Raw genomic sequence first — 25,247 nt, forward strand, 5'->3', positions numbered from 1 at the left:
GAGGGAAAACGCCTTGCTCTTTTAACCACTTTTCTTCCCCAGGTGGGTAGTGTGGTTAATTAAGCTGAGGCTGGGATTTGGGATCTGGGGAGGGATAACTCTGCAAGGGGAGGTTTGGGAATGCTGCTGTTGGAAACGGGGCTGAGAACCGGCACTTTCATTGCATCTCCTCCTGCCAGGGGAGCCCGAGGCACAGCTGTGCCGGGTTGGGATCATCTCATCCTTTGGGATTGATGGCAGCGGGATGGGGACATCCAGAGGGGTGCAAACCCCCACCCTGCACTGCTCGGGGGTGAAGGGACATGACTGGCACCGCTTGGCCCATCAGTGATGGGGTCAGGGTGGATTTTGGGGTGCTCAGCCCCTTGTGGCAGGGCCAGGGTGGATTTGGGGTGCCCAGCCCCTCAGTAGTGGGCGGAGGGTTGTTTTCTCCATCGGGAGGCAGTCCAGCTGGGTGGCAGGGCTGTGCCAGGGGGAAGGAAACGGCGGCAGCACGATAAGGGCCGGCTGCCAACCCTCGAGGTTTTCCTTGTTTTTCTGCTGGGGGATGAGATAAGAGCCGGGCACTGGCACAAGGTAATGCCCGGGGGCACGGCGCCGGGAGGGAGCCCGTCTGCAGCTGAAATCCAGGGAGGTGTCGCTTTCGGGTGCTCGCTGGGACCTGGCCGGGTGTCCCGCGGTGCGCAGGGTTCACAGACAGGGTGTGGAGCAGGAGCGAGCTGGTAGTTTCGGGGTGGAAAGCCATTTTCCCTGCTCCCAGCCTTCCCCAGGTCCCCGGCACACCGGGGTTCCCTGGCAGGGGGCTGGGGGAGATCCCTCTGCCTGTTGAGGGGTGGAGGTGGATCCAGCTTTACTCCAGGCTGAAGGGGAGGTTGCACAACCCAACCCCGGGGGAGAGCAAGGCGGGTTCGGGCTTTGCTCAGCTTTTGGCTCCAGCCCTCTTTGCTTTCCATAACCTTCCTCTGGCGTCTGTGTAGTGTTTTACTGCCCCGGAGCCGTTCGGGATTTAGCTCCCCGGAGGAGGAGGTGGCTCTAGAGGGTGTGTAAACCTTCCTCATCCTCCTCTTGTTCCTTGACCCCGAGTCTCTGAGTGCTCCGTTTGCCAATCTCCCTGTGCAGATGTCAACCTACAAGCGGGCGACGCTGGACGACGAAGACCCCCTGGACTCCCTTGGTGACGGCGATGGATACCCCAACGGCTTCCAGGTGGGGCTTTGTGTGTCTTTTAGGGCGGGAAAAAAGTGGGATTTTAGGTCCTGGCAAACGGCAGAAGGGGGTGCAGAAGGGTTTTCCACCTGGGACCTGTCTCCGCGGGGTAAAGTCTGGTGTGGGCAGAGTCCTCTTGGCTCCTGTTGCCGCTGCCCTTTGCTCCTGGCACGGGGAGCCAGCAGGGCCATATCCCAGTTTTTCAACTCCCAGTTTTTCTGCCGGCCAAGCCCCTTCTCAGAGTGTGGTTGGGGTGAGCAATTATCGTGGCACTGGCAGTTTTGTCCCGGCACAAAAGGGGATTAGCTTAATTCCTCCCCAGGCAGCAGGAAAGCGGCTTAAAGAGGGCCAAGGGTGGTAAGAAAAACCCCCCCAGCTGCCAATGTGGGAAGGTTCGGGTCCGGAGTGATGTTCTCTGTGCTGGCCCCACTCCCAGCCCCAGCACTTTCTAGAATGGTGGTTTCTGCCCCAAATGTGTTTTTACTTTTCCCGGCGGGGCCGTCTCCGCTCGCCGGCGCATTGGGATGTTTCCTGGGGATGTTTTTCGGCTGAGTGGGAGTATCCTGTCAAGGCACTTCCCGACGCAGCCCCCACCCCGTCCCAGTGCCGGCAGCTGGGGACAGGGACACCCGGGGGGTTACGCCGTGCTCGAGGAGGGGTTCGGGGTGGCACAGGGCAGCAGGTGAACCCGCCGAAGCGCTCGTCCCGCTCCCTTTCCTGCCATTGTGCCGCCCTTCCTGCCCGGTTTCTGGAAGGCAGCTGCTGCCTTTCCCAGCCCGATCCCTTGCCGGGGGCCGAATGAGTGCCGTGGGGTTGCAGGAAGCACAATGGGGGCTGCCTCGGTGGGTTTCTGCGGGGAGACGACGCTGCTGTTCCCGCAGGTGAACTTCCGCGGCTCGCGGGGCAGCCGCGGCTGCTGGGCCGAGCGGACACGCGCCGAGAGGCAGCTGCTGGTGCTGGTGGGGGTGCTGGCAGTGGTGCTGGTGGCATGTCTGCTGGGACTCATCTTCCAGTACAGAGCCAGTAAGTCCTCGTGCTGCGCAGGGATCCTGCCCCTGTCGGCAGGGCGGGTTGCTGGGGGCGTTCCCAGGATGGGATCTTTGGAGAGGGTGGGATGGTCACCTGCGTGCCAAGATCCCGGTCTTGGGAACCAGGCAGGATGTTCAGGTGTGGGGTGGGATCCTTGGGCTCAAGACTGAATGGTCACCTGCATCCCTTGCCCCAGAGGAGATGCTCAGATGCAGGATAGAGTGCTCCCTTTATCCTGGATCTTGATGCTTGAGTGCAGGATGGAATATTTGCCCTCATCCTTCACCCCAGGGTGGATGCTTGGGCACTGGGTGGGATCTTTGGGCATAGGATGAGATGCTTGCCCACATCCCTTGCCCTGGAATGGGATTATCAGGTAGGGTGCTCGGGCATGGACTGGGATGCTGGTCTATATTGCTTGGCCTGGAGCGGGATGTTAAGGTAGAAGGCAGGATTCTCGGGCACCAGGTGGGATACGTGCCCACATCCTTCAGCGTGGGGCAGGATGCTCCATGGGGCAGCTCATGGCACTATGGTGGAGGAGCTGAACCCCTCCCTGCTGCCCCCAGGGCCACCCGCCGTGTGCCTGTCGGAGTCCTGCATCTCCGTCACCAGCTCCATCCTCAGCTCGCTGGACCGGGCGGTGAATCCCTGCGAGGACTTTTTCAGCTACGCCTGCGGGGGCTGGATCAAGGCCAACCCCCTCCCCGATGGCCACTCGCGCTGGGGCACCTTCAACAACCTCTGGGAGCACAACCAGGCCATCATGAAGCACCTGCTGGGTGAGTGCAGGGGAGCAGTGGGACCCTGTGAGGTCCCGGGGATGCCAAAAACATGTCCGTGGGGATATGGGGTTGGAATTGAACTCCAGCGTCAAACCAATCTGTGACACACGTGTTGCGAGGACGTTGGGAAAAAGGCTGTGTTTGCTCTCCTGGATGCTCCTGGGATTTTTGACTGCGGTGTTGCTGCTCTTTGGTGCCGAGTAGGGAAAAGGTTTCTGGCCTCTGCTCTGCAGGCCTCACAGCAGCGTTCCCAGGAGCTCTGAAATTCAGGATTTGCACTCCAGAGCCTGCAATATCACCCAAGGATATGGGTTTTTCCTGCTCCTATAGCTTCCAGCCTTTGTGAGCAGCCTTTTTGGAGGTCTGGCTGCCAATACAGCCATTTTTTGGGGGGCCAAAGCTCCTCCAGCAAAGGGAGGATCCTGGGTTCAGCCTCTGCGTGCGAACAGCGAAGCGGAGCCGCTTATCCGAGCAACCGGCAGGGACGGTTTGTTCAGGCTTTGAGCAAACAACTGGCTCCTTATCAGCACTTTCCACTGCGCCAGGGCTGATTATCTGGAAAGAGAAGGTTTGGGAAGAGTGTTGTCTTTTGGGAGAAGGGGGGTGGCGCGGGAACGGCTTCGTCCCTGGCTCTTCCTGCAGAAATCTGGCACTGGTTTTACCAGGAGAAGGGACTGGGCCTCCAGCCAAGTGGTCGCGTTCGGCATTTCCTTGAATTCCTTGGAGCTGAGGGACCTTTAGTTAATAAAACCACACAGCTGGGAAGCCAAAGGTGCAAGCTGTGTCATCAGGAAAATAAATAAAAAACCCCAAAAAAACTCTCAGGGGAGGCAGAATTTTAGCAGAAGGGGAGATAAAAGGTTGGTTTTGGAGGCAGAGAAGAATAATGGGTTTATTGTTCCTTTTTACAGGAGTAAATAATAAAGGGCTGGGGGGCAGCAGCACAGAGGCAAGGGCAGCACAGGGGGCTGGATGATGCTGGGAGTATCAGAGCTGCTGGAAAAATGCTTTTTGTTTTTTCTTTCTTTATCTTTCGTTCCCAAAGAGCTGGAGCAGTCGCTGCGGGTGGGAAAGGAGAGGGGGGCAGGAGGCCAGGAAGGGCTGGGGCCGTGGGATGCTCTCAGGGGCACAGAGGGGCCTATTGGGGCAATCCTTGGCGCCGGTTTGGAGCCTGGCTTTGCTCAAAATGGGGCTGAATATTCCCATGGTGCAAGGGAGGGGGTGCTCCAGTGTAATCAGCAGCCCCCATGTGTGTTGGATGCCCATCCCTGGGGACCTCCTGTGATTCCCCCTGGGGACCGTCCACAGAAAACACCACGGCCAACGTGTCGAGCGAGGCGGAGCGCAAGGCACAGCGCTATTACCAGGCCTGCATGAACGAGAGCAAGATTGAGGAGCTGCGTGCCACCCCGCTCGTGGAGCTCATCCAAAAGGTCTGTCCTGCTCCTCGTGGAACAGCCATCTTCTGTCTGCAGAATGGGGGGAGAAGATCAAATAAGGGCAATTCCAGCACCCTCCAGATTCCATTCCCGGTGCTTCCTGGGGAACAGCAACCCCCAGGGCAGGCAGGCCAAGAGAGATTTATTAGGGATTTATAATCTTATAATTTATCAGATTTATAATCCTATAATGGGGCTTTTTAGCCCCCTTGCAAGATGTTTCCCCCCAGGATGGGTATTGGGGATATCGAAGGAATTCCAGGTGGTTGTTCCTTACCCAAGAGCTGGTTGCTGTCTGTCCCCAGCTGGGTGGCTGGAACATCACAGGAACCTGGGCCGGCGGCAACTTCAACGAGACGCTGCGGGAGGTGACGGCGCATTACCGCACCTCGCCCTTCTTCTCCGTCTACGTCAGCGCCGACTCCAAGAACTCCAACAGCAACGTCATCCAGGTGGATCAGTCGGGGCTGGGCCTGCCGTCGCGGGATTACTACCTGAACAAGACAGAGAATGAGAAGGTGGAGGTGTCGGGGGGATGTGGGTTGGCTGGGGAGGTGCTGTGGGTGAGTGGGTGGCACCTGCCCCGCTGATCCCACCCGATGCTGATCCCACCTGGCGCTGATCCCACCCAGGTGCTCGCCGGGTACCTGAACTACATGGTGCAGCTGGGGATGTTCCTGGGAGGCACCGATGAGGAGTCGACACGCCAGCAGATGCAGCAGATCCTGGACTTTGAGACAGCATTGGCCAACATCACCATCCCCCAGGAGAAGCACCGGGATGAGGAGCTCATCTACCATAAAATGACAGCTGGAGACCTAAAGGTAGAGATGGAGCTGGCAAGGCTCTCCGTTCTGCCATGGTTTGGGAAGCGGGATGCATGGGTGGAGGTGACACAGCTCCTCTGGGAAGCCTGACGCCAGGCAGCACCGCCTGGGAGGCTCTTGTGCAACAGCTTGGCCCATGTCCTCCTTGGGGAAATCCCACCCAGCCTCTGGACCACCCCCGGGGCCGGCGGCCGTCCCGCTGCGGCGCTTACGCCCGGCCGGCCCTGCTGCGCCTGGACGTCAGCCCGGTCACCTCCCCGCGGCCCCACAGGGGTTGTGTCAACAGTTCTGACACCCGCCCCACTTTCTTTTCCTTTGTGGGAGGAAATTGTTTACTACCCTCCGACCTTTCGAGGATGCTGCTGGCATGGGAACTGGCCTCTGCAAAATCAGCTGGGTCCATCAAATGGGGACTGATGCAGCCGATTCCAGCTTGGGAAGGAGCTGCCACCCCGCTCGATGGTGTTTGGGTCTGTAGCAGCACTGTGGCTTTTGCAGGAGCTGGCACCAGCCGTGGACTGGATGCCTTTCCTCTCCACGGTCTTCTACCCCGTGGAGCTCAATGAGTCGGAGCCCGTCGTGGTCTACGCCAAGGAGTACCTGGAGCAGGTGTCTGACCTCATCCTGGCCACAGATAAGTGGTGAGAGCCCCCCGCCCGCACAGAGGGTGCCCAGGGTGGGCAGGCACGTCTCGCTGCACACTCACCACCTCTCGCCACAGTCTCCTCAACAACTATATGATCTGGAACCTGGTGCGGAAAACCAGCCCCTTCCTTGACCAGCGCTTCCAAGATGCCGAGGAAAAATTCATGGAAGTGATGTATGGGACGAAAAAGGTGAGGGTGGAGCCCCTAACAGCCCTGATTCACCATTAAAATGGTGATGGGTTTTAATGTCAAGCCCCCTTTCGTGTGGCACCCAGACAGTAGAGATGTGGGGTGGGTTTTGGGGTGGCAGGGGATGGATGGAGACCTCCTCTCCTGGTGGGGTACGAGGGTGGGAAGGAGCGGGGCTTCGGCCCCTGAGTGACTGACCACCTCTTGTCCCACACAGACCTGCCTCCCACGCTGGAAGTTTTGCATCAGTGACACGGACAACAACCTGGGCTTTGCCCTGGGGGCCATGTTCGTCAAGGCCACCTTTGCCGAGGACAGCAAGCAGGTGGTACGTCCCCGAGCCGGCAGCGTGCGAGTCCCAGTGCCGGGGAAGCCACCGCAGTGGTGGAGCCGTCCAGGCAGCCCATGTTTGTCTCCGTGTGCCGGGTTTTTCACTGGCCCAAATGCTGTGTTGGCGGCCCAGCCTCTTCCTGTCCACTCATGTGGAGGTCCTTGACCTCTCCGGAGTGGGAAGCTGGCTCTCCGGCCTGACGCTGTGCTGCCTTGTTTTGTCTAGGCAGAGGAAATGATTGCAGAGATTAAAACCGCCTTCGAGGAAAGCCTGGAGACCCTGCAGTGGATGGACGAAGAGACGAGGAAATCGGCCAAAGAGAAGGTGAGGTGCTGGCAGCAGCGCTGGGTGGGGTGAGGATGGAGGGAGGTGGAGCTGGGTGAGCCTGTCCCTCCACCCCCGGTGTTAAAAGCACTTTGGTCCTTGTCACCCCCCAGGCAGATGCCATCTACAACATGATTGGCTACCCCAAGTTCATCATGGACCCCAAGGAGCTGGATAAAGTCTTTAATGACGTGAGTTGGTTGGGTATGTCCCCTGGGTCTTCTATAGGATGTACAGGATGTGCTCATCACCGTGGCCTCTGGGCAGCCTTGAACCCCAGGTTTCCTCCAGAAGGGTCTCACTGATGTCCTTGGCCCTTCTCTGGGGACTTCCCAGAGAGCTGTGGGCCTGTCCTGGGGTGGGCTGGGACTCTCAGGATCCCTGCCTAGGAAAAGGAGGGGTCATTTTCCGTAACAGTGATTCATTGCCCTCCAGAGACTCTGCAGATGTTGGAGAGGAGGAGAAACAAGAGCAGCCGTAACTCAGGCAGCTCCGGAGGCTCAGACGTGACCGTGGAGGGAGGAGCGGGGCTGGGCAATCCCCACACACCACTCACGCCTCGTTCTTTTGCAGTACGAGGCCGTGTCTGACCTCTACTTCGAGAACGTCATGCAGTTTTACAACTTCTCGGCCAGGGTCACGGCCGACCAGCTCCGGAAACCACCGAACCGGGACCAGTAAGTCCTCTGCTCCACTTCCCTGATGTGCTCAGCGGGGAATATCAGGATATCTGGAGCCACTGGGGTTTGGTGTCCACCAGCTGGTTTTGGGCAGTGAGACTTGGGCCAATGCAGCGTGGTGAGTGGGTGTTGTTGGAGCCGTGTTGGTGTCCCTGCAGGTGGAGCATGACACCTCCGACAGTCAATGCGTACTACTCTCCCACCAAGAACGAGATCGTCTTCCCTGCCGGCATCCTCCAGGCCCCCTTTTACACCCGTGCATCCCCCAAGTAAGAGCCCAGGGAAAACACAGAGGGCAGGATTCACAAATTTCCTCCTGTACCCAAATTTCACGGCTGTGGAGAGCAGTGGCTGCTCTCTAAGTCTCTACCTTTCTGCAGGTCCCTGAATTTTGGTGGGATCGGCGTGGTGGTGGGCCATGAGCTGACACATGCCTTTGATGACCAAGGTATGGCCAGGGCCAGGCGAGTGGGCAGCTGGAGGAGTGGCCAGTGTGGTGATGAAGGATCCCGCTGTTTTCGGCAGGCCGGGAATACGACAAGGACGGCAACCTGCGTCCCTGGTGGAAGAACTCCTCGGTGGAGGCCTTCAAGCATCAGACAGCGTGCATGGTGGAGCAGTACAGCAACTACACCGTCAACGGCGAGGCCGTCAACGGCAAGCACACCCTTGGGGAGAACATCGCCGACAACGGGGGCCTCAAGGCCGCCTACCGGGTAGGGCTGCAGGACTGGGGACGTGTGGTGGGGGACATGGCGTGGTGGGACCGATGTCCCCTGAGCCCGCTGTTCTCCCTGGCCTACAGGCATATCAAAACTGGCTGAGAAAGAACGGGGATGAGGAAACCCTCCCAACCCTTGGCCTCACCAACCACCAGCTCTTCTTTGTTGGCTTCGCGCAGGTGGGTCATGTGACGGGTGGGGAGGGTGGGCACACAGATTTTTGGGGGTGGTGTGTGCCCAGATGGGGGTGGGAAGGTGTGGTGGCAAAATTGAGGCCTCCGGAGATGTAGTGGATGGTGAACCAGATCGGGGCGGTGCTGGTTACAGAGCGAGACGAAGCTGGCGCTTGAGCCATGTTGGTGCCCGTCATGCGGGTGGGGAGGTCAGATTTGGGCCCCGTGGCGGTTGGGGGGTGTCAGCACTCAGGTCCCTCACCCTCGTTCGCAGGTGTGGTGTTCGGTTCGCACGCCAGAGAGCTCTCACGAGGGGCTCATCACCGACCCCCACAGCCCCTCGCGCTTCCGCGTCATCGGCACCGTCTCCAACTCACGGGAGTTCGCGGAGCACTTCGGCTGCCCCGTGGGCTCCCCCATGAACCCCCCCAAGAAGTGCGAGGTCTGGTGAAGGGCGAGCGCCCCAGCGGGAGCCAGCGGCCGGTTGTTCCATCCTCTGCTGGATTTCCCCTGTCCTGTGAGGGTCAAACCACTTCTCTGCACCGGGGAGAGCCCGGCTCAGCCAGAGCTGCCCCGGTATTGTCCGAGGTTCAGTCCACTGTGAAAACTCCTCATCCCCTCGCTCGTTGGTGAAATGACTTTGGTTTGGGGGGGGGGTGTCTCTTCTTTCCCACCACGTCCATGGGCACTACCCTGAACCACCACCCCAGCAAAATCCCTCTTTTTTTGGAGGGTATAAAGGGAACCCCCGGCACCGGCAGGTTTGTCTGCGTGTCTAAGTACAGCCAATGTACCTTCCTCTCTCCAAAGATGCGCACACAAGGATGGGAAATATTTTAAGATATATTTTTTGGGGGGAGGGGAAATATATATATTTTTTCATGCATTGTGGAATACACTGGAAGATTTCAGGGAAAATGCATTTAAAAGCCGCCTTTTTAGTAAAAGATTAGTATATTTATTAATTTTTTTTACTTAGTGCAGCTGTAGATGCAGCACCCTGTGGTGACAGTCCCTTGGCCAGGGAAGCTGGGTGGGGCTGTGGATCTAACTTTCCAGCCTTGGATCCTGCTTCTCCAGGAAGGACTGTCCTCAGAGGATGCTTCTGGGAAAATTGGGGACAGCAGGCCCGGGGACAGGGCTGGAGGATGCCGCAAGTCACAAAGGCTGTGCCGGGATGCTCCTGGGATTAGCTTTAATTTGGGAGTGCAAAGGGAAAAGTTGACATGCCAAAGATGTCACCAAGGTGCTGACGGTGTGGATGAAGCATCCGGTTCTCCCTCCTGTCCCCTCTGAAGCGAGGCCAGCCAGGATTTCCTGGCCCAAAAGCTTCCCCAGACAAGTGCAGGCAGTTCCTGCCGCTGCTCCGCTCGCCGCCGTGCCTGCACCCTCTGTGCCCGGGAATCTGCAAGCCCCCAAATCACCACAAACCCCAAAACTTCATCCCTCCAGAGCTGGTTTGGCGTCTGCATGAGATCCAACCGGGATGGGGGTGAGGGGCTGTTTAAGGGATGTTTTTAATACTCATTTTGAGAGGAAAGTGCTGACAGGAGCTCAGGTGCTGCGTGTTGTCACCTTGCTCTGGACAGAAAGCACAGAGGGGTTTTTAATATTTATATGTAAAGGGAGGGATGGGAGGGGCTGTTTTTTGTAATTATTTTTTCACCCTATGCGTAGGGCTTATTGTAATTGAAATAATAAATACTTTTTACTGGATCTGGAGCTGCTCACGACTTGGTTTTCCGATACCAGGAGCGTTTGCATCCCTTTATCTGCGCTTTTCTCCCTGTCCACACCTCCGAGACTGTCCTGTGCTGACAAAACTGAGCCAAGGAGGCTTTTCCCAGCCTACTGCCTCTCTCAGAGGCTAAATCCAGGCCTTTGTGCCCAAAAACCCCGCTCTCACTGCGTGTAGCTGTTTGCTTTCCCCTTCTATGGCCTGGCCCCACGCAGCTCCCCAGCAGGGAGGTCTTTCCTGGATGCTTTTCCTTCCTCCCAGGCGAGTTTTTGGCCGGCCGGGCTGTGCTGGGATCCAGTGGCACAGGTTGCTCTCCAAGCTCCCTTATTTATAGCTCGGTGATGCTGTGGGATGCTGCCAGCTCCAGAACCCAGGCCAGCATTCCTCCTGAGCGGATGCTCCACGGCTTTGCCAGGCTTGCCCAGAAAATGCAGGGCAGGACCTGGACCGCAGACTCCCCACGAGCCTCAGTCCATCACCTGGGAGGGCTGGTGGCCATAGAACAAGCCAAGTCCTGGGTGTTCCTTTGCTGCTGAGCCCTGGGATTCTTATCTGGGGCAAAACCAGGGGGCTGCAGCCCGTTGGCAGCAAACATTTGGGAATAAAGAGTGTTTCTGCTGCTGGGATGAGCAGGGCTGAGCCAGCAGCAGGCCAGGGACACGGGTGTTGTGTAAGATATTAAAATATCCTCCTGACTGGTTTTACCGTGTTTCCTCACCCAGATAGAGTGGAAATGTAGCAATAGTGGTGACTCTCTGCTCACAGGACTCCGTGTGAGGCCCTCGGTTTCCTGCAGAGCTGGAGCCCGGCCGTGGCCGTTGTTTTCCCTGGGATCTGCCTGGAAATGGCGCAAACCCGCAGAGGGCGGTGGAGCCGAGAAAATCGCTGCCTGCACGTTCCAGTGCTGGGCTGGCAGGAGTCAGCAAGGCTGCCATGTGGTCTGGATGTGGCCCCAGGTGTTTCAAATGTGGTGGAATACCTGCATTCCTAGGGAAAGAGAGGAGCAGCGTGGGTGTACAGCAAAGAGGAATGAAGTGAGGAGAGCGGGGCTGGGGTGAGAGGGTGTTCTCCCAGCTGCCAGCAGCAGAGAAGGGAGCACAGCCCATTGTGGGATGCTGTTAGAAGTGGTTTAACCACCCCAAAGGGAAATATTTTTGGCTCTCTGGGGCTTACTCACGGGGAGGAAACAAGCAGGTCATGTGTTGGGGACAGCCCCAGGATCAAGGCTCCCTGGGAGCCGGCAGTGGGATTTTGCCTCCCTGTGAGGCTGCCGGGTGGAGAGAGAGAGAGGGGGGGGGGCAGGAGGTGAATCATCCCGCTCACGTGCCAGGGCCTGGCATGGGCTTGCCTGGTCCTGGGTGGTATTTGATCTATTTTGTGTTCAGCCGTACACTGGAGGGCCAAGACTTTTGCTGAGGGCTGAGCCCGGGCAGGAGGAGGGATGGGGAGAGTTCCAAGCTGAGCCCGGGCAGGAGGAGGGATGGGGAGAGTTCCAAGCAGGACTCCTTTTTTTTTTTTTTAATTTTGTCAGGAGGGTGTTGGAAGGAAATCAGTGGGGGAAAAGCAGGAGAAGCCCAAAGAGGAAGGCTCTGCTGCACCATGCTGGGTGAAATCAGGAGCCTGGAGTGGGATGGAGGCCCCAGAATGAGCTGGAAATGGTGGCTCTTCATAGCTTTGGTGGGGCTGAGACAGCCTGCAAGGTTGTGTTCAGCCTCTCACAACCACCTGAACTGCTCTTTCCATTCCCAGTTTGTCCCCTCCAGGTTAGGATCTAACCCCTGACACACCACAACAGTGCTGAGGTCACCCACTGGGACCACCAGATTTTAGGGCCAAAAGCTCCCCTGAACAAGCCACACATTCCTGGAGGGAGGAGGACAGGGAGCGGGAGGTGGGGAGCAGGTTTCTAAATCCCAGTTTGGAGCTGCTCATGCCCATCCCTGGGGTGGTTTTCACTCGGAGCCAAGTAGGGACAAGGCTGTGTGTCCTCACTCACTCTCAGGACCACAGTTTTGTGCTTTTATGTTTTCCTCTTCACAAGGATTCCTGCAGGAAAACAGCCATTTTCCAGTGATACCCCAATCCTGTATTGTCCTAAGTTCACCAACAGCTCCAGTGTTCCTACACTTCGTGCTGCAAGGTTGTGTCTCTGCTGTGGCAGGTACATGAGGGACTGGTGGCACTGGGAAAGGGACTGGTGGGACTGGGAAAAGGACTGGTGGTGCTCCAAAACAGGAGCTCAGCACTGCAGACTCCAGCTGCCCACGGTGACACACCAGTTCCCAGGTGCTGATAAAGCTAGCAGGAAAAAGAGAAGGAAAAACGAAATGGAGAGACAGGAGGAAGGGTGTGAATCCAGCTGGCACTCACTCCAGCTCACCAAATCTGCAGGGTTTGTTGGCCAAGTCGTCCTACGTGGGGTAGAAGAGAGACATGTCTGCCTTTTCTGCTCAGGGAAAAATTAAAAAGAAGGGAAAAATATGGTTGTGGAGAGACACTGACTGTGGAAGAGCTTTAAGGCAGAGCTGGGAGCCTGGCTCCTTCACATGACCAGCAGGTTTTTGGAGCTTCAGCTGATAATATGGTGAAAATGCAATTTTCCCCCTTCTAAGCAGGCAAAAAGTGTTCCATCCAAAGATCCTGGAGCTGAGGCTCTTTCACAGCTGTGTTTACAGGCAGCTATTTCTGCAGAACAGAGGGAGCCGGAGATGCCAATTTGCTTTTGGGATGAATTTCCTTCCGCATGAAGAGCTGTATCCAGAAAGGGGAGGTGGTCGATGGAACAGAACCAGTTCCCCCAGACCACACAGATTTCACAGAATATTCTGGGTTGTGAGGGACCCACAGACATCATTGAGTCCAGCTTTCAAGCAAATAGCTCATACAGGGACACACAGCTCTACTTGCACCCTCAAAATAATCACAGTCTTTAAGAGCTGTGGATGGAGAATTGTCCTCCCAGCAGCAGAGGTGGAGATCTATCAGCCCTTGGGCAAATCCTATACAATGAGAGAAGTTCCTCCTTTGTTATCTCAATTTTTGGGAGTGGAGGAGTACTTGGCCTTTCTTTGAAGTCATTCCTCTGTTCTCCAGTTTTCCTGCTGGGGAATCAGCTGAACTGGCTGAAGGCTGCGGAGGAAAACTGGCTCAGGAAAAAACACCCAGAGCCCTCTCTAAATATCTGTTCCTGGGTTCAGGTGGAAATATTCCCCATTTAGGACTTGTTTACAGCGTGGCAGGGCTTCGATGTGCTTTTTCCCCTCAAAGAAAGCTCATTGTTTCCTATTTTCCCCTATTTCCCACAGGCAGTGTGAGGTAGGTGTGAGCTCACCTCCTGTCAGGTATTTCCCTTACCCCAGAAGGGAGAACAAAGAGTGGAACAAAGAGCCCAGAAAGGGACACTAAGCAGCACATTAGTCACCTTCCCCTGCCCCACTAATCCCCGCTGGCATTTCACTGAGTGGCTGTACCCTGCAGGTTGCACCTGAGTCAGTAAGAAACTATTCCAGTCCCAGGGCTGATTTTACTGGAGACTAGCCTGGCAGCTCCCAGCTTTCCTTCTTCAATCACACCTTGGAAGACAGGAAAGCCTCTGGATACACAGCAACTGTCGTGTGTCCTAAATCTGACCTGCACAACCCAATAACTCAGAGTTATTGAACTCAGAGTCTGACTCCAAAGGGAAAAAGGTACTCAAGACCCTCCTACTATTTTTTGCCCATTGTGCTGAGTTTTGCTCTAGTGAACAACACCCAGTCCAGATTCTCCACTTTGGGATTTGTATTTAAAACTCAAATTTACTTCCCTGCTTACAACAGGACCCTTGTATAGACAGGGATAGATGTGTCTCCTTGGGTGGGTTTTCTTTAGTGCACAAGGCCTTTGTCTCTATTCTCCCAGCTTGCAGATGCAGCACTCTCCAAGTGCCTGAATACACCCCCACGGGAGCTGCTCACTTCAATAAAAGAAGCTTTTCACATTTAAGAGTTTATTTGTGATTGCTCTAAAATATTATCTTCCTCCTAAACTTGCAGCTGCCCAGAAAAGGCAGCCGACAGAATGCAAATAAACTCTGGAAAGCTTTCCTGGAGCAGCACCCCGGGTTGGGTGGCTGGGACAGCAACGCCTGCGGGCACAGCAAAGGTGCTGGAAGTGCTTCTCTGGGACGTGCAGTGTGGCAGGAATGGTGGAAGGTGCCAGCGGGCTGGAATGAGCCCTCGGGAGCCAGCAGCAAGGCAGGACAAGTCAGGACAATGCGCTGGAATCTGCTCTGAGGTGCTTTTCCTCTCCCTGAGATGGCACAAACTGCCTTGGCTGCCGCCGGGCTCACGCGTGGCCGTGAGGAGGGTGCTGCAGCCTGGGTGTGGGATGGTGACGGCAGTGGTGCTGTGGCAGCCCTCGGTGGGGTGATGGCTTGGTGTGACCACGGGGCGAGCTGGACACCTGTCCCCACAAGGGCGGGTCCGGAGGGTCCCCGCTGACACAGGTGGGCTCCCTCAGGGGTCCCTCACAGCCACAGTCACCCTCAGGGCTGCTTGCCCTCATGAGGGGCCGTGGTTCTGCCCCAGGAGCCGGGGCTTGGGGCTGCAGGGCTGGGAACGGAGCTGGGGGTGATGGTTTTGGGGTCGTCCCTTGTTAGGGCCTGCGGTGCGGTGGGTGCTGGAGGTCCCCCTACAGCCAAGATCCTGAACTTCCAAGTCACCCTCACGGCGCCTCACGTGGGGCTGCGGTGCTGCCCCTTCCAGCCACCCCAGGAGCCGGGAACTGCGGCTGAGGGGTGAGGTTTTGGACAGGGGAAGCCCCTTCCCAGACCCTGTAGTGGGACGGGTGCTGCGGGACTGCGCGGCCTCCTTCCGACCCCGGGCCGGCCCCTCACAACCGAGCGCTGCCGAAGTGTCTCCGGGCCGAGCCGAGAGACTCCGAAGATCCCCGAGAAGCTCCGAAGAGCCTCGAGCGGGGCGGAGATCTTCCCTCCGAGCGCGCCCGAAGCTTCCCGAACCGCGCTACGCCCCCGCTCTCCGGAAACAGCCGAAGTTTGCCGAGCGCAGAGGTCACGGGAGGTGCCGGGGCTGATCGGAGGGGAGAGGGGAGGGGGAGCTCAGGGCGCGTGCGCCCGCGAAGCCCTTCCGGAAGGAGCCGAAGGCTTCCGAGCGGTGGCGGGGCCGAGCGGCTCCGGAAAGAGCCGAAGCTCTCCGAGCGCCGGCGGGGCCGAGCGGCTCCGGAAAGAGCCGAAGGTCGCCGATCGGCGCTGGGCCGAGCGGCTCCGGAGCGGCCCGAAGGCGCCCGAGCGCCCGCCCGGCCGGACAGCTGGAGGCGGCCGCAGCGCCATGTTTGATGCTCCGCTACTCCAGTGAGGAAAATCCGCCGGCATCGCCCCCGAGCCGCCGCCGCGAACGGCTCCGCTGCCCCCGGCGAGGGCGACCGCGACCCCCCGCCGCCGCCGGCTCATGAGCAGCGCGGCCTGAGCCGCCCCCCCTTCCCTTCCCTCCCTCCCCTCCCTCCCTCCCTCCCCGCCGGCCCCTCTCCCGAGCCCTCCGGGAGGCGCGTTGTCACGGAGACCGGCGCCGGTGCCGGCCCGCCGCGCTGCCCCGGCTCTCCCCCGGCCCGCTCCGCGGCTCCCCCCGGCCCCGCTCCCCGCCGCGGGGTGGTGGCTGCGCTTGGCCATGAGTTTACCGCAGAAGGCGGCTTTGAAACCCGGCGCGGCGGCGGCGGCGGGGACCGGCCCCGGGAGCGGGGCGGCGGCGGGGCCGCCTCCCCCCCCGGCTCCCCCTCACCCGGCGCCGGCGCCTCACCCCAACATCAGGGCCTTGCCGCCCCAGCCGCCCCAACAGTATCCTTTGCCCCGAGGGGGCTCGGGGGTGACACCCCCTCCCCACGGCGAGCGGGGCCGGGGGGGGCGAGGGCTGCGGGGACCCCCCGGGCCTGCGGGGGTGGGGGGTGAGGGGGCGCGGGGACCCCCAGAGCGGGGGGAGCTGAGGGCGCCGGGGCCCCCCCAGAGCCGGAGGTGGGTGAGGAGGGGGTTTTTGAGGCTTTCCCGGCTCCTTTTTGTGTGTCTGTTTGTGGGGGCCCCCCTGCAAAGGGGGGGCTGCACCTGCTGGGGTGGTGCGGGGAAAGGGGGGTGTCCCTCCCCGCTCTGCTAATGGGCTGTTTGGGGGCTCAGCCTTTCCGGGGGGACCCCCTTCCCCCCCTTCCCCGAAGCAGCGATGACCCCAAGGGTAAACTTTTAATTATAAACCGCTCCTCAGTTTTTCCTCCGGTCCTGCCCAGGTAAGTGCTTTGGTTTTGTTGTTTTTTCAGGCGAATTTAAACCCAGTTTGTTCTTTTTTTTTTTTTTTTTTTTTTTTTTTTTTTTTTTTTTTTTTTTTTTTTTTTTTTTTTTTTTTTTTTTTTTTTTTTTTTTTTTTTTCCCTCCTCCAGCCGGGGCCGATTTTCGTGTGATTTATTTTATTTTATTTAATTTTTCTTACTCGGCTGGTGGGGATAAATCTCAGGTGGAATGTCTTCAGCGAGCAGCTTTCCCTGCCAGGCCACGCGTGGTGGGGAGGAGGAGGAGGAGGCTCCCACTCCCCAAAATCCCCCCGCCAAAGCTGCTACAAAGAGAGGCCGGCGGGGGCTGCGAGTGTTTTTTAAAGGTCTTCGGTTCTGTGCTGCCAGTAGGCCCCGAGTCAGGAGGGAAATACTGCAGGGATCAGCAGGAAAGTGCTGCCGGCCTGAGGTTTTGTTTCCAGCGTCCGACAGCATCCCGTGGCAAAGTGGCTTTTCTCTTCTCCCCCTCCCTGGAGTTCTGGGGGGAGCATGAAGTGAAAACCACACTTAGCGAGATACCTCCGTGCCGGGTTACCCGGGAGTGGTGCAGGGACGGCCGGGAGTGTGTTTTCCTATAAATGTTGGCGGCGAGTTGGATTTTAAGGTGGCAGTGCCAGGGTGGGTTTCCTGCCGAGGGCTGTTGGAGCTGTGCGGTGCTGCCTGTGCTCTCCTAACTGTGTTCCCGGAGTGTGAGCATTTTCTTGCTCTCACTTTCATTTCGGAGGTGGGAAAACCGAGCGCTTTTATAACCAGTTTAGGTCCATTGTTTTCTCGAGCTTCCGGCCGGAGTCACCCCTGCCATGACAACAAATTCATTGCTTAAATCATGGGACCGTTGACCTTACGGATTTGTTTGGGTCGAATGAAAACCCCTGAACGTTCTCTGTGCTGGGTGATTTGTGGCTGGTCTGTGCTATTCCATAATTCCAGCGGCTACTTTTGGCATAAAAGAAGTGGGAAGGTGCTGTCAGCACAGAGCCAGCGGGGTGGTGGTGAGTAAAACTGTTGCTCGGGGAAAATTTGCTCAGTTTTGAGGGATGTGCCAAGTGTCGGAGTGGGAACACTGTGCCCAGTTTGATCTTCCCAGCAAGGTGCTGGTTTGCCTGGGAAGGGGCTTTTTTATCGGGGAATGTGACGCTTGGGTGCCTTGACAGTTGGAGGGCTGAAGTTTGCGTGGCTCTGGGGTTGTGCTGGGCTTTCCAAAGCACTTTATTGTCAAGTAATACTTGAAAGCACCGTGGAGGGACTGGAACAGGTCTCCGGTGTCGCTGAGTGGTGGTTCCAAGAGTGGCTGTGCCTTTGGAGCTGGGACAGGAGGACGCTGTTGCTTTTGGTGAGTGTTATCATCAAACACACGGAGGATGAAGTTTGGCTTTACCTCTGAGCACAGCCCTAAAAACAGCAGGGCTTGGAAAGACTGGAGGAGCTCCTGAAGGAGCTGGGGGTGGTGTGTCAGCCTGTCCCATGCAGGAACCCAACTGGACACCCAGAGCAGGAAGGACAGAGGGTGGGTATGACGAGTTGGCGTTACAAAAGTGAGTGATTTAAAATGACACAGTTCAATTTTTATTTCTAGCCACGTCTGTTTTGAAAACATTGTGTTTGACCCATATCGCTCAAAACTCCTGATCTGTGCTTGGAATATATACAAACACTTGATACCTTTTGTGTGAAGCTTATTCAGGTGTCCTGGCTGGTTTTATCCTCCACCAAAACCTACTTCCAGGTATAAAGAAAAGCTGTCCCCTGCTCTCAGGCTGCTGCAGGAGTGAGGCTCGGGGAGCAGAGTTCATCCGTGATTTGCTGGAGTGCAGGGGGTCATCTGAGTTCAGCCTTATTTTTAGCTCTTTGGTTTCTTTTTTTTCTCTCTGTTTTGATACAACTGTTGAGCCAGTGTTACCTCACAGCACATAAAATAGAGCTGCAGGTTTCTCTGACTTGGGCTTTTTAAACCAAAACAGTTTCCGTGTGGTGAACTCTGTGTCTTTGGAAATACGTGTGGTTTTAGACTTAGCATTTAATGAAATTAAACAATATCTGTGTTACTGGAAAAAAAAAAGAATTGCATGTGAGAGAAGTGTTCAACATGTGCATGTAGAAAGGCATTAGGGAGGGAAAAGAAAAATACAGTGGGAAGAAGGGTTTTTTTTTTTAAAATAGTATTTTTTTAAGAAAAGCGAAGCTGGAGGGTGATGGACATGAGAACAGAAATGTTTGGATGGAAGATTTATTCTGTTTCCTGCTGAATAGGAAGTTATTGAAGCTGCTGTAAGACAAGACAGAGTTTTGAGGAGTTTCCTTCACATAGTGTCTTCAGGAAGTTAAGTTTTCTGTGTAAAAGTAAGTAGAGATAATTTGTGACTGTGGTAGTGGTGAGTATTCAGCCAAACCTGGTTTCAGGCATAAATTGTTCTCAAAATTGTGAGTATGGATAAATCCTTCATGTGGATTCTGACCCTTATTTGGGGAGGATGGACAGGGGAGGGTGAAATGACACACAGATGGATATTACAAAAATAAACCCCAATCTGCCCTCCTTGGCTTTGGCTTCCAGACTGTCTCTGAGGGAGAAGTTCAGATGAAGTCTGGAGTGAGACTTTTTCTGTAAAAGTGTCCAATAATGAAGGTACCTCTGGGCTGCAGGTGCACTCTGGGCCTTCGTGGTGTTACCTGGATGGTACTTCTGCCACCAGTTAAATGCAGTGTTCTTTACTCTGCACTTCAGTGTAATTTTTGTGTGTGTGTCACATTAAGCTGCTCCTTAAAAGCCCCCTGTGCTGTGAATAAATCCTGTGGATCGATATAATCAGGTCACCAGTTTCTTCCCAGCAAACACTGCCCTGGAAAGGACAAGGAGATGGGTTGATGGGACCTCAGGTGAGGGCTGCTGGCGTGGCAGGTTAATGTGACACTGCTCAGTGTGAGCCAAATCAGAGCCATCCTCAGCTCTGGGCTGGGGTCAGTAGGGTTTTGGTTTAGGGTTTTGTTTTCTTTTCCCAACCTCCTCACATTTGGAGGCAGTTCAGCTTCCTGGTTGTTGCTGGTCTCTGTGCAGGTACCAGTAAGCTTGACCTCACTCTGTCCCCGTGGCTGTTTCCGTGTGGGATCGGGCATCTCTGAAATACTGGGTGTTTCCCAGGTTATTGTGGGTCATGGCAGGCTCAGGGTGGCTCTCAATAGACCATTATTAATTTTTTTTGTCTTCTTCCCCCTTGTTAATTCTGTTTCTGAGAAGCAGAGAGGAAGGGTCAGTGTGTGAGGGGAATTCTGTGTGAATTCCATCATTGCTGTGCATGGAAACGTGTTTTTTGTTAATGTTGCCTCAGCAATTTAGTTTTAGTTTTTCCTGCATTGCTCCATCTAACTGTGCTGTAGTCCCTTTCAGAAAGTGGTGTGCTGCTTCCTGCCCTGTTGGACAGCAGCTTCTGAATGTGAGTGGCTTCCCAAAAGCCCAGGAGAACAGCAAGAAATCCAGGATGGTGTTCAGGAATGTGTGAGGCTGTGTGAGAAGTCAGGGTGAGTTCCTGCAACACTTCCCTGGTGTTGGGGGTGGAGGCTGGGCTGGAGTCAGCCTGTGCTGGAGATGTGGTTAAATCGAGTCTGTTCAGGAGGATTTGGGTGTGTGGGGTTTTCTGTCCTCTCTCAGAGCTGAGCTGGAGGGGAAAGTGCCCATGAATTTCTCAAGGAAATTCTCTCCTTTCAAGGGGAGCATCTGCAGGGTCAGGGTCTCTGGGTTGCTGTGATCCTCTCTGGAAGTCTGGAGCTAACACCATCCTCCCTCCCTGCTCACTTCCATTCCAAGTGGTGTTTTCCCAGTCCATGTGCTCCCAGGGGTTTATCTGTTGATGACTTTGAAGCTGGGGACGAGGGATTCGGGAGTTGCTTGGGCACAAGAGTCAGCTTGAAGAGCGTGATTGTGGCTCCAGACTCCCAGGCAGCTTTGACATTGGACTGGAGCACAGTTGGAAGTCCTCTTCCAGATTCCAGTGGCAGCTGGATGTGAGGAAGGTGTCAGGAGCATTAAGATCCTGAAAGGGAAGGAGGGGAAGGAGCGGGCTGAGATCAGAGGTGTCCCTTGCTCTGTGTGTGTTTGAGTTCAGGAGGGAGCGTTCTGAGCTCTTGGCCTGATGAAGGGGAAGAAGGGGCAGAGGTGTTGCCTGGGAAGTGTTTCCATTTAGGAGTGCTGGAGCTGTGGAGATCAAACACCTTGGGACGGTGGGAGCAGCAGGAGAGGAGCTTGGAAAAGAGACTTTCCCTGCTGCTCTGTGGTAGCGGCTCATCTGCAGGTGAGGAACAGGCTCGGGATTGGGAGCGTATTGCCAAAAAATTAAGTGCTTTTAGCCCTCCCTGCCACCTCCCCTGTTGATGTTCCCCAGCCTTGGCAGATCTGAGAGTTCTTTCAAGCAGAAATAGCTTTAATTTATTTAATGACAAAAGCTAATCATGTTAGAGCGCAGATATGTCACTTTACCAGCTTTGTAAGATTTTTGTGGTGAAATCTCTTGGAGAAAACCATTCCAAAAATGTGATTTCAAATGGCTTATTTTCTCCTCACATCCAAGGACATGACTGTGTATATTCTCTGGCAGAAGTCTGCGTGAGAAGGTTTGGCCATTTAAATGTGTGTGTATTTAATGTTCGGCTCTGATTTGGGAACAGAGTTTGTGTCTTTATCTGTGGTAAGAAGTTGGTGAGAGAGTAACAGGAGACTCGGATCAAATAACTTCCCTTTCAGATGTTGGGATGTAGAAGGATTTTCATCTGTGTGCGTATGGATTTTGTCCATCAGTTTTGGGCTGAAAGGCTTTTCCGTGTCATTAGCAAACTTTGGGATGTGTGGAGTTGATGTATTTGCTCTGTCTTTGTTTGGTAGTAGGAGTTAGCAGGGAAGATCTCCCTTTAGAAGTCAGAGGTAACCTATATTTTCTTTTTCTCCCTAATCCAGCAATTTCAGGGCTAGTCAACTGTCAAGTTTAGTTGTGTGTAAATCCTCTAATATGATTAGAGTTGCTGGAATTTTTACTCTGGGGAATTATAGCTGGGTAATATCACTGTTCTACAGGCATTGCTTTGGTAGGAAACTTTATCTGTGACTTGAATGTGGCTGCTGGCAATTGCAAAAGCTTTTCTGGAATGAATGGGGAAGAGAAAACGGGTGTTTGTTCCGAGGCATGAACGTGTGGGGGGAGGAGTCGTGCACCCCGTGCTCTGGAGGAACCAGGGGAACTGATCTTTCTTCTCGTTTTTGGAAGGGAATAGAGCTGCTGTGACTCTCAGGGTGCTGTGTTTTACACTTGCTGTGATTTCAAGCACTTCTCCCCTGTACAACTTTCCTCCCCAAACCGTGGACTTTGTTTAAATAGGAGCTGGTGATGTGGAACAGCTGGAAAAAGGGAATAGAATGGGTTCTTAAAAAAAGGAAAGGACCAAAGGGGGCAGAGCGATATAAGCTTTTAGGCTACTGGAATTTTCTGATGCACGTTGTTCCTATGGTTTATTCCATAGGTTTGGAAGGTGTCCCAGAGTGCTCCCTCTTTTTGGAGTAGGTGATGGCACACTGTTGCCGGGACTTGAGTCAAATTGCTGCTGGGCATGTAACTGGGTTAATGGGACAGCAGGATTATTTTTTTCTCTCCTGAAAGGAAAATTACACGCTCTGTATTCCAGTGGCACCCAAGGAGTTGTTTTTACCGTTGTTTGCTGCGCAGCTGAGGTGGAGAGAAAAGGACAAGTTTCCCCACATCGAGATTGTATCGGGTTTAAATCAGTTCTGCCACCAAAAATAACACCTTTCCGTTGTTGGTTATAACACCTTTGTGTTTCCTTTGTCTGGACGAGGGTTAAAATATTTATAGAACTTTAGATACGCTTGAAAAAAAGACAGAGTGGCTTCTAAAATGTGTGTCTTGAAAGAAAAAACGTATCCCGGCCTCGACCATCCCGGGAGCGCTCTCCAAATCCGCCGGAGAAGTGTTGAAATGGGTCAGGACTTGTCGAGTCGCAGTGAGCAGCTGCTCCTTTCCAAGTGCTTGAGTTCAGCAGGAAAGAGACTCCCATGCTCCAGAGTAAGAGTATCTGCACGGGAATAGCTGTAAAAGTTGGAAGCACAAAGACCATCCCTGCTTTTAGCAGGGGAGGGGCCTGCACGTGGTGGGAGAAGAAATCTCCCTGCCAGCCTCGGAGTTTGCTCTTGGTGCTGTAAAAACACCGAGCAAGGAGGAGTTAATGCAGTTAAAGGTCTTAAATAACGCAGATTTTCCCGAGTTTGGAAAGCTTTTGGGAGGTGAAAACTAACAAACATTGCAGGGCTGCTCTGTTTGGGGTTGCCAGATGATGCTGGTGTGTTTGGGTTTGATTTACACGTGAGGGTGACTGTGTGAGTTACTCAGTTACTCACAGCAGTCAGAGAAGTCTGATTACAGTCTGTGGCACTGGTGGTGGTTGGAAATCCATCTGAGCCCATGCTGTGGCCGTGCTAATGGTGGTCTGAAAACAGATTTCCTTCTTTTATGTGTTATTAATAAGTTGTAGACGTTACTGTGCCTTGAAACCGTCATTTTTCTGGGCTTATTTTGTTCTCTTGCCTAAAAGCAAAAACGAGAGAAGTCTTTGGTCTTTCAGGCTTAGCAGGAGGACTCTTCCTATGCACATCAAAGGGAAAGATTTTTTAGTGATACTACCTCCAGCTTTGGTTTTTTAGTCAGCTGCTGTTTTGGGAAGGCTCCTAAGCATCCCTGGAAAGGACCTGTCTGGAAAAAAAAGGTGCATTTCCACTGAGACCAGCCCTGCTGTCCTGGGGCTGCCACGAGATCTCCCACAGAACCGCCAGGTCTGACTGGGAATTGAGGCCGAAATCTGGCCTGAAAACTTCCTGTAAGTCTTGAATTCCTGTCTGTGGTGATGTACAGGCTTGACACTGGACCCTCTGCAGCTGGTTCGCTGGGCTGACTCAACAGATCGTATTGGAGAGGGAACTCAGCAGGGTGGTGCAGCTGAGGGTGGGTGACCTATGGCACTTATTTGGGAGGGAAGTCAAGAACTGAAACCAAAATGTATTTAAAGCCTGTTTGTTGTGACTTTAATGTGATACTCGTGGTGCGCCTCAAACTTTGGGGTGTGCTGGGAAGGGGATTTCAGCAGCTGGTCCTTCGTGCCCAGCTTTAGCACAGCAAGGCTCATGGGGATGTGCTATTTCTTGAGCTGCTGAGGCGTCTTCTGACTTCCACTCTGCAGAATATAAAACCAGCTTCAGTTTGTGTCACACTTTCTCACCAGTGCTCAATACTTGTCACTGGGTGGTCTCTCCTCAATTGCTTTACTTTTCTGGGCTCTACGTTTCCTATTCTAGATTTGTGAGTGCAAATAATTCAGCTGTCAACCTGTTCAGCTTGAGTTTTATGTTTTCCTTCAGCACTGTGTTTTAAAGTTGATTTCAAAGTGCCTTGATGTCTCTCTTCACAAGGAAAAGAAGACCTAATTTTTGTTGATATGCAAATATCACAGGGTGTGAGTTTCAATGAGTTTAAGCTGTTCAGCTTAATTGTACTGATTGAATTCCCAAAATGCTTTCTTAATTAAAAAAGAACAAGTTCACCTGCACAAATAAAGGAGTTTATGCTGAAGTATTTGGTTGTGAGGTTGCACACCAAGTTTAGCTTGAATGGATTCCCATTTCCCCCAAAACTTCACGTTCCGTTGCAGCGGCACCTGGAGTCGCCGGCGTTCACCGCAGCAATTGGAACTGGCACAGCCCCACCACTGCTTGCTGCAGCCAAAGCACACTTTATCCACTCAGGCTGACATTAAGATCATTAAATAAATGAATGAATTGTACTGTCACCAAATTCCTGTCCTGGCAGCAGAAGAACATGAGAATTTTATAGCCGGACCTCTCTCCGGAATGCCGGACTGAGTGGCCAGGATGGCGGGAGGGGAACAGTCAGCACAGAGCTTTCGAGTGAAATGCGTGAGCCTTGCTGAGAGTCACGGTGTGGGGCTGTGTGAAAGCCTGAATTACCAGACATCTGATCATCCAGGAGGGGTATTAATCAACCTGGGAAGGGCATGGAGAAAGGAGCTGGAGCACAGCAATAAAACAAGGGAGCGGGAGAGAGCCGGGGAGGGGGAGAGCAGCTTCTCCATTGGCAGCACAAGTCTGTGTTGCTGTTTGAAAGCAGTTTTTGGGGGAAGAATGCAGCCAAGCTGGGACGTGCTGAAAGCAGGGATAAGTCTTGGTCCCCGTCATGGAGTTTGATGTCTCGCTGGTTGAGCTAAAACCCTAGAAGGTCATTGATGGTTTGGAAGGTCTTGGAGAATCCTGCTGAACTTCCCCCTCCAGGAGGAGAGGGTTGAAAATGCTCCCTGGAAGGAGAGTTCACTCCTCAGGCTTGGGTTGCTTTTTCTTGTGGTCTAGCTCCATCCTTGTTTTTATTATGTTGTGTTTAAGATGGTGTTCTTGCTTAGAAATGGGAGACATAAAACTATGTATCTGCTACAGGAAATGTCTCTGGATTGTGGGAAAAAGGAAAAAGATGAAGTTTGTTTCAGTCAGACAGTTTGGTGAACCAAATTGCACTGCAGCCCCTGATAATGTCAGAGATAACCAGAAATGCTTCATCCAGTCCATTCCTGTTCTGAAGTGTCACAAAACATCAGCATTTAAGGGAAGAACACTTTTCTTATTCTTCCCTTCCTCCCCTCTGCAGTGTTTGTCTTGATTATGGGTAATTTGATAAAAGGCTGCTAAAACAGCACTGGTCATCAGCACACTCCTTGGAGAATCCCTGGTCATGCTTTAGGTGGTGGTGATGAAATCCAGGTGGCAGGATAATGTTTGTAGGTGTCAAGTTCA

General features: G+C 54.4%; 2 protein-coding genes across 12 annotated transcripts in view; both read left to right on the top strand.

The window, feature by feature from the left end:
• The window catches only part of ECE1 (endothelin converting enzyme 1), an 11,586-nt gene extending 2,014 nt beyond the window's left edge, over nt 1–9,572 (top strand). The window contains exons 1-18 of one of the 4 annotated variants that reach the window (XM_017833496.1): nt 25–42; nt 1,120–1,206; nt 2,088–2,229; nt 2,805–3,017; nt 4,329–4,453; nt 4,765–4,977; nt 5,092–5,283; nt 5,785–5,927; nt 6,008–6,122; nt 6,340–6,450; nt 6,679–6,777; nt 6,891–6,968; nt 7,351–7,454; nt 7,616–7,726; nt 7,838–7,905; nt 7,983–8,173; nt 8,263–8,358; nt 8,627–9,572. In XM_017833496.1, the coding sequence (XP_017688985.1) occupies nt 1,120–1,206; nt 2,088–2,229; nt 2,805–3,017; nt 4,329–4,453; nt 4,765–4,977; nt 5,092–5,283; nt 5,785–5,927; nt 6,008–6,122; nt 6,340–6,450; nt 6,679–6,777; nt 6,891–6,968; nt 7,351–7,454; nt 7,616–7,726; nt 7,838–7,905; nt 7,983–8,173; nt 8,263–8,358; nt 8,627–8,803 (2,265 nt within the window). In that variant the 5' untranslated portion in view covers nt 25–42 and the 3' untranslated portion in view covers nt 8,804–9,572. Of the gene's footprint in view, nt 1–24; nt 43–452; nt 577–710; nt 1,040–1,119; nt 1,207–2,087; nt 2,230–2,804; nt 3,018–4,328; nt 4,454–4,764; nt 4,978–5,091; nt 5,284–5,784; nt 5,928–6,007; nt 6,123–6,339; nt 6,451–6,678; nt 6,778–6,890; nt 6,969–7,350; nt 7,455–7,615; nt 7,727–7,837; nt 7,906–7,982; nt 8,174–8,262; nt 8,359–8,626 lie in introns of those variants that run through there. The other 3 variants (XM_017833495.1, XM_017833494.1, XM_017833493.1) reach the window with 3 other exon arrangements.
• A 6,266-nt stretch (nt 9,573–15,838) lies between these two features.
• EIF4G3 (eukaryotic translation initiation factor 4 gamma 3) overlaps nt 15,839–25,247 on the top strand; it is a 143,691-nt gene continuing 134,282 nt past the window's right edge. For 7 of the 8 annotated variants that reach the window (XM_017833441.1, XM_017833438.1, XM_017833439.1 and 4 more), the window contains exon 1: nt 15,895–15,920. The gene's annotated coding sequence lies outside the window, so the exon portion shown is untranslated. Of the gene's footprint in view, nt 15,921–25,247 lie in introns of all 8 variants that reach the window. The other variant, XM_017833446.1, reaches the window with a different exon arrangement.

Source organism: Lepidothrix coronata, unplaced genomic scaffold (genome assembly GCF_001604755.1).
Source record: "Lepidothrix coronata isolate B3197 unplaced genomic scaffold, Lepidothrix_coronata-1.0 Scaffold214, whole genome shotgun sequence".
NCBI lineage: Eukaryota > Metazoa > Chordata > Aves > Passeriformes > Pipridae > Lepidothrix > Lepidothrix coronata.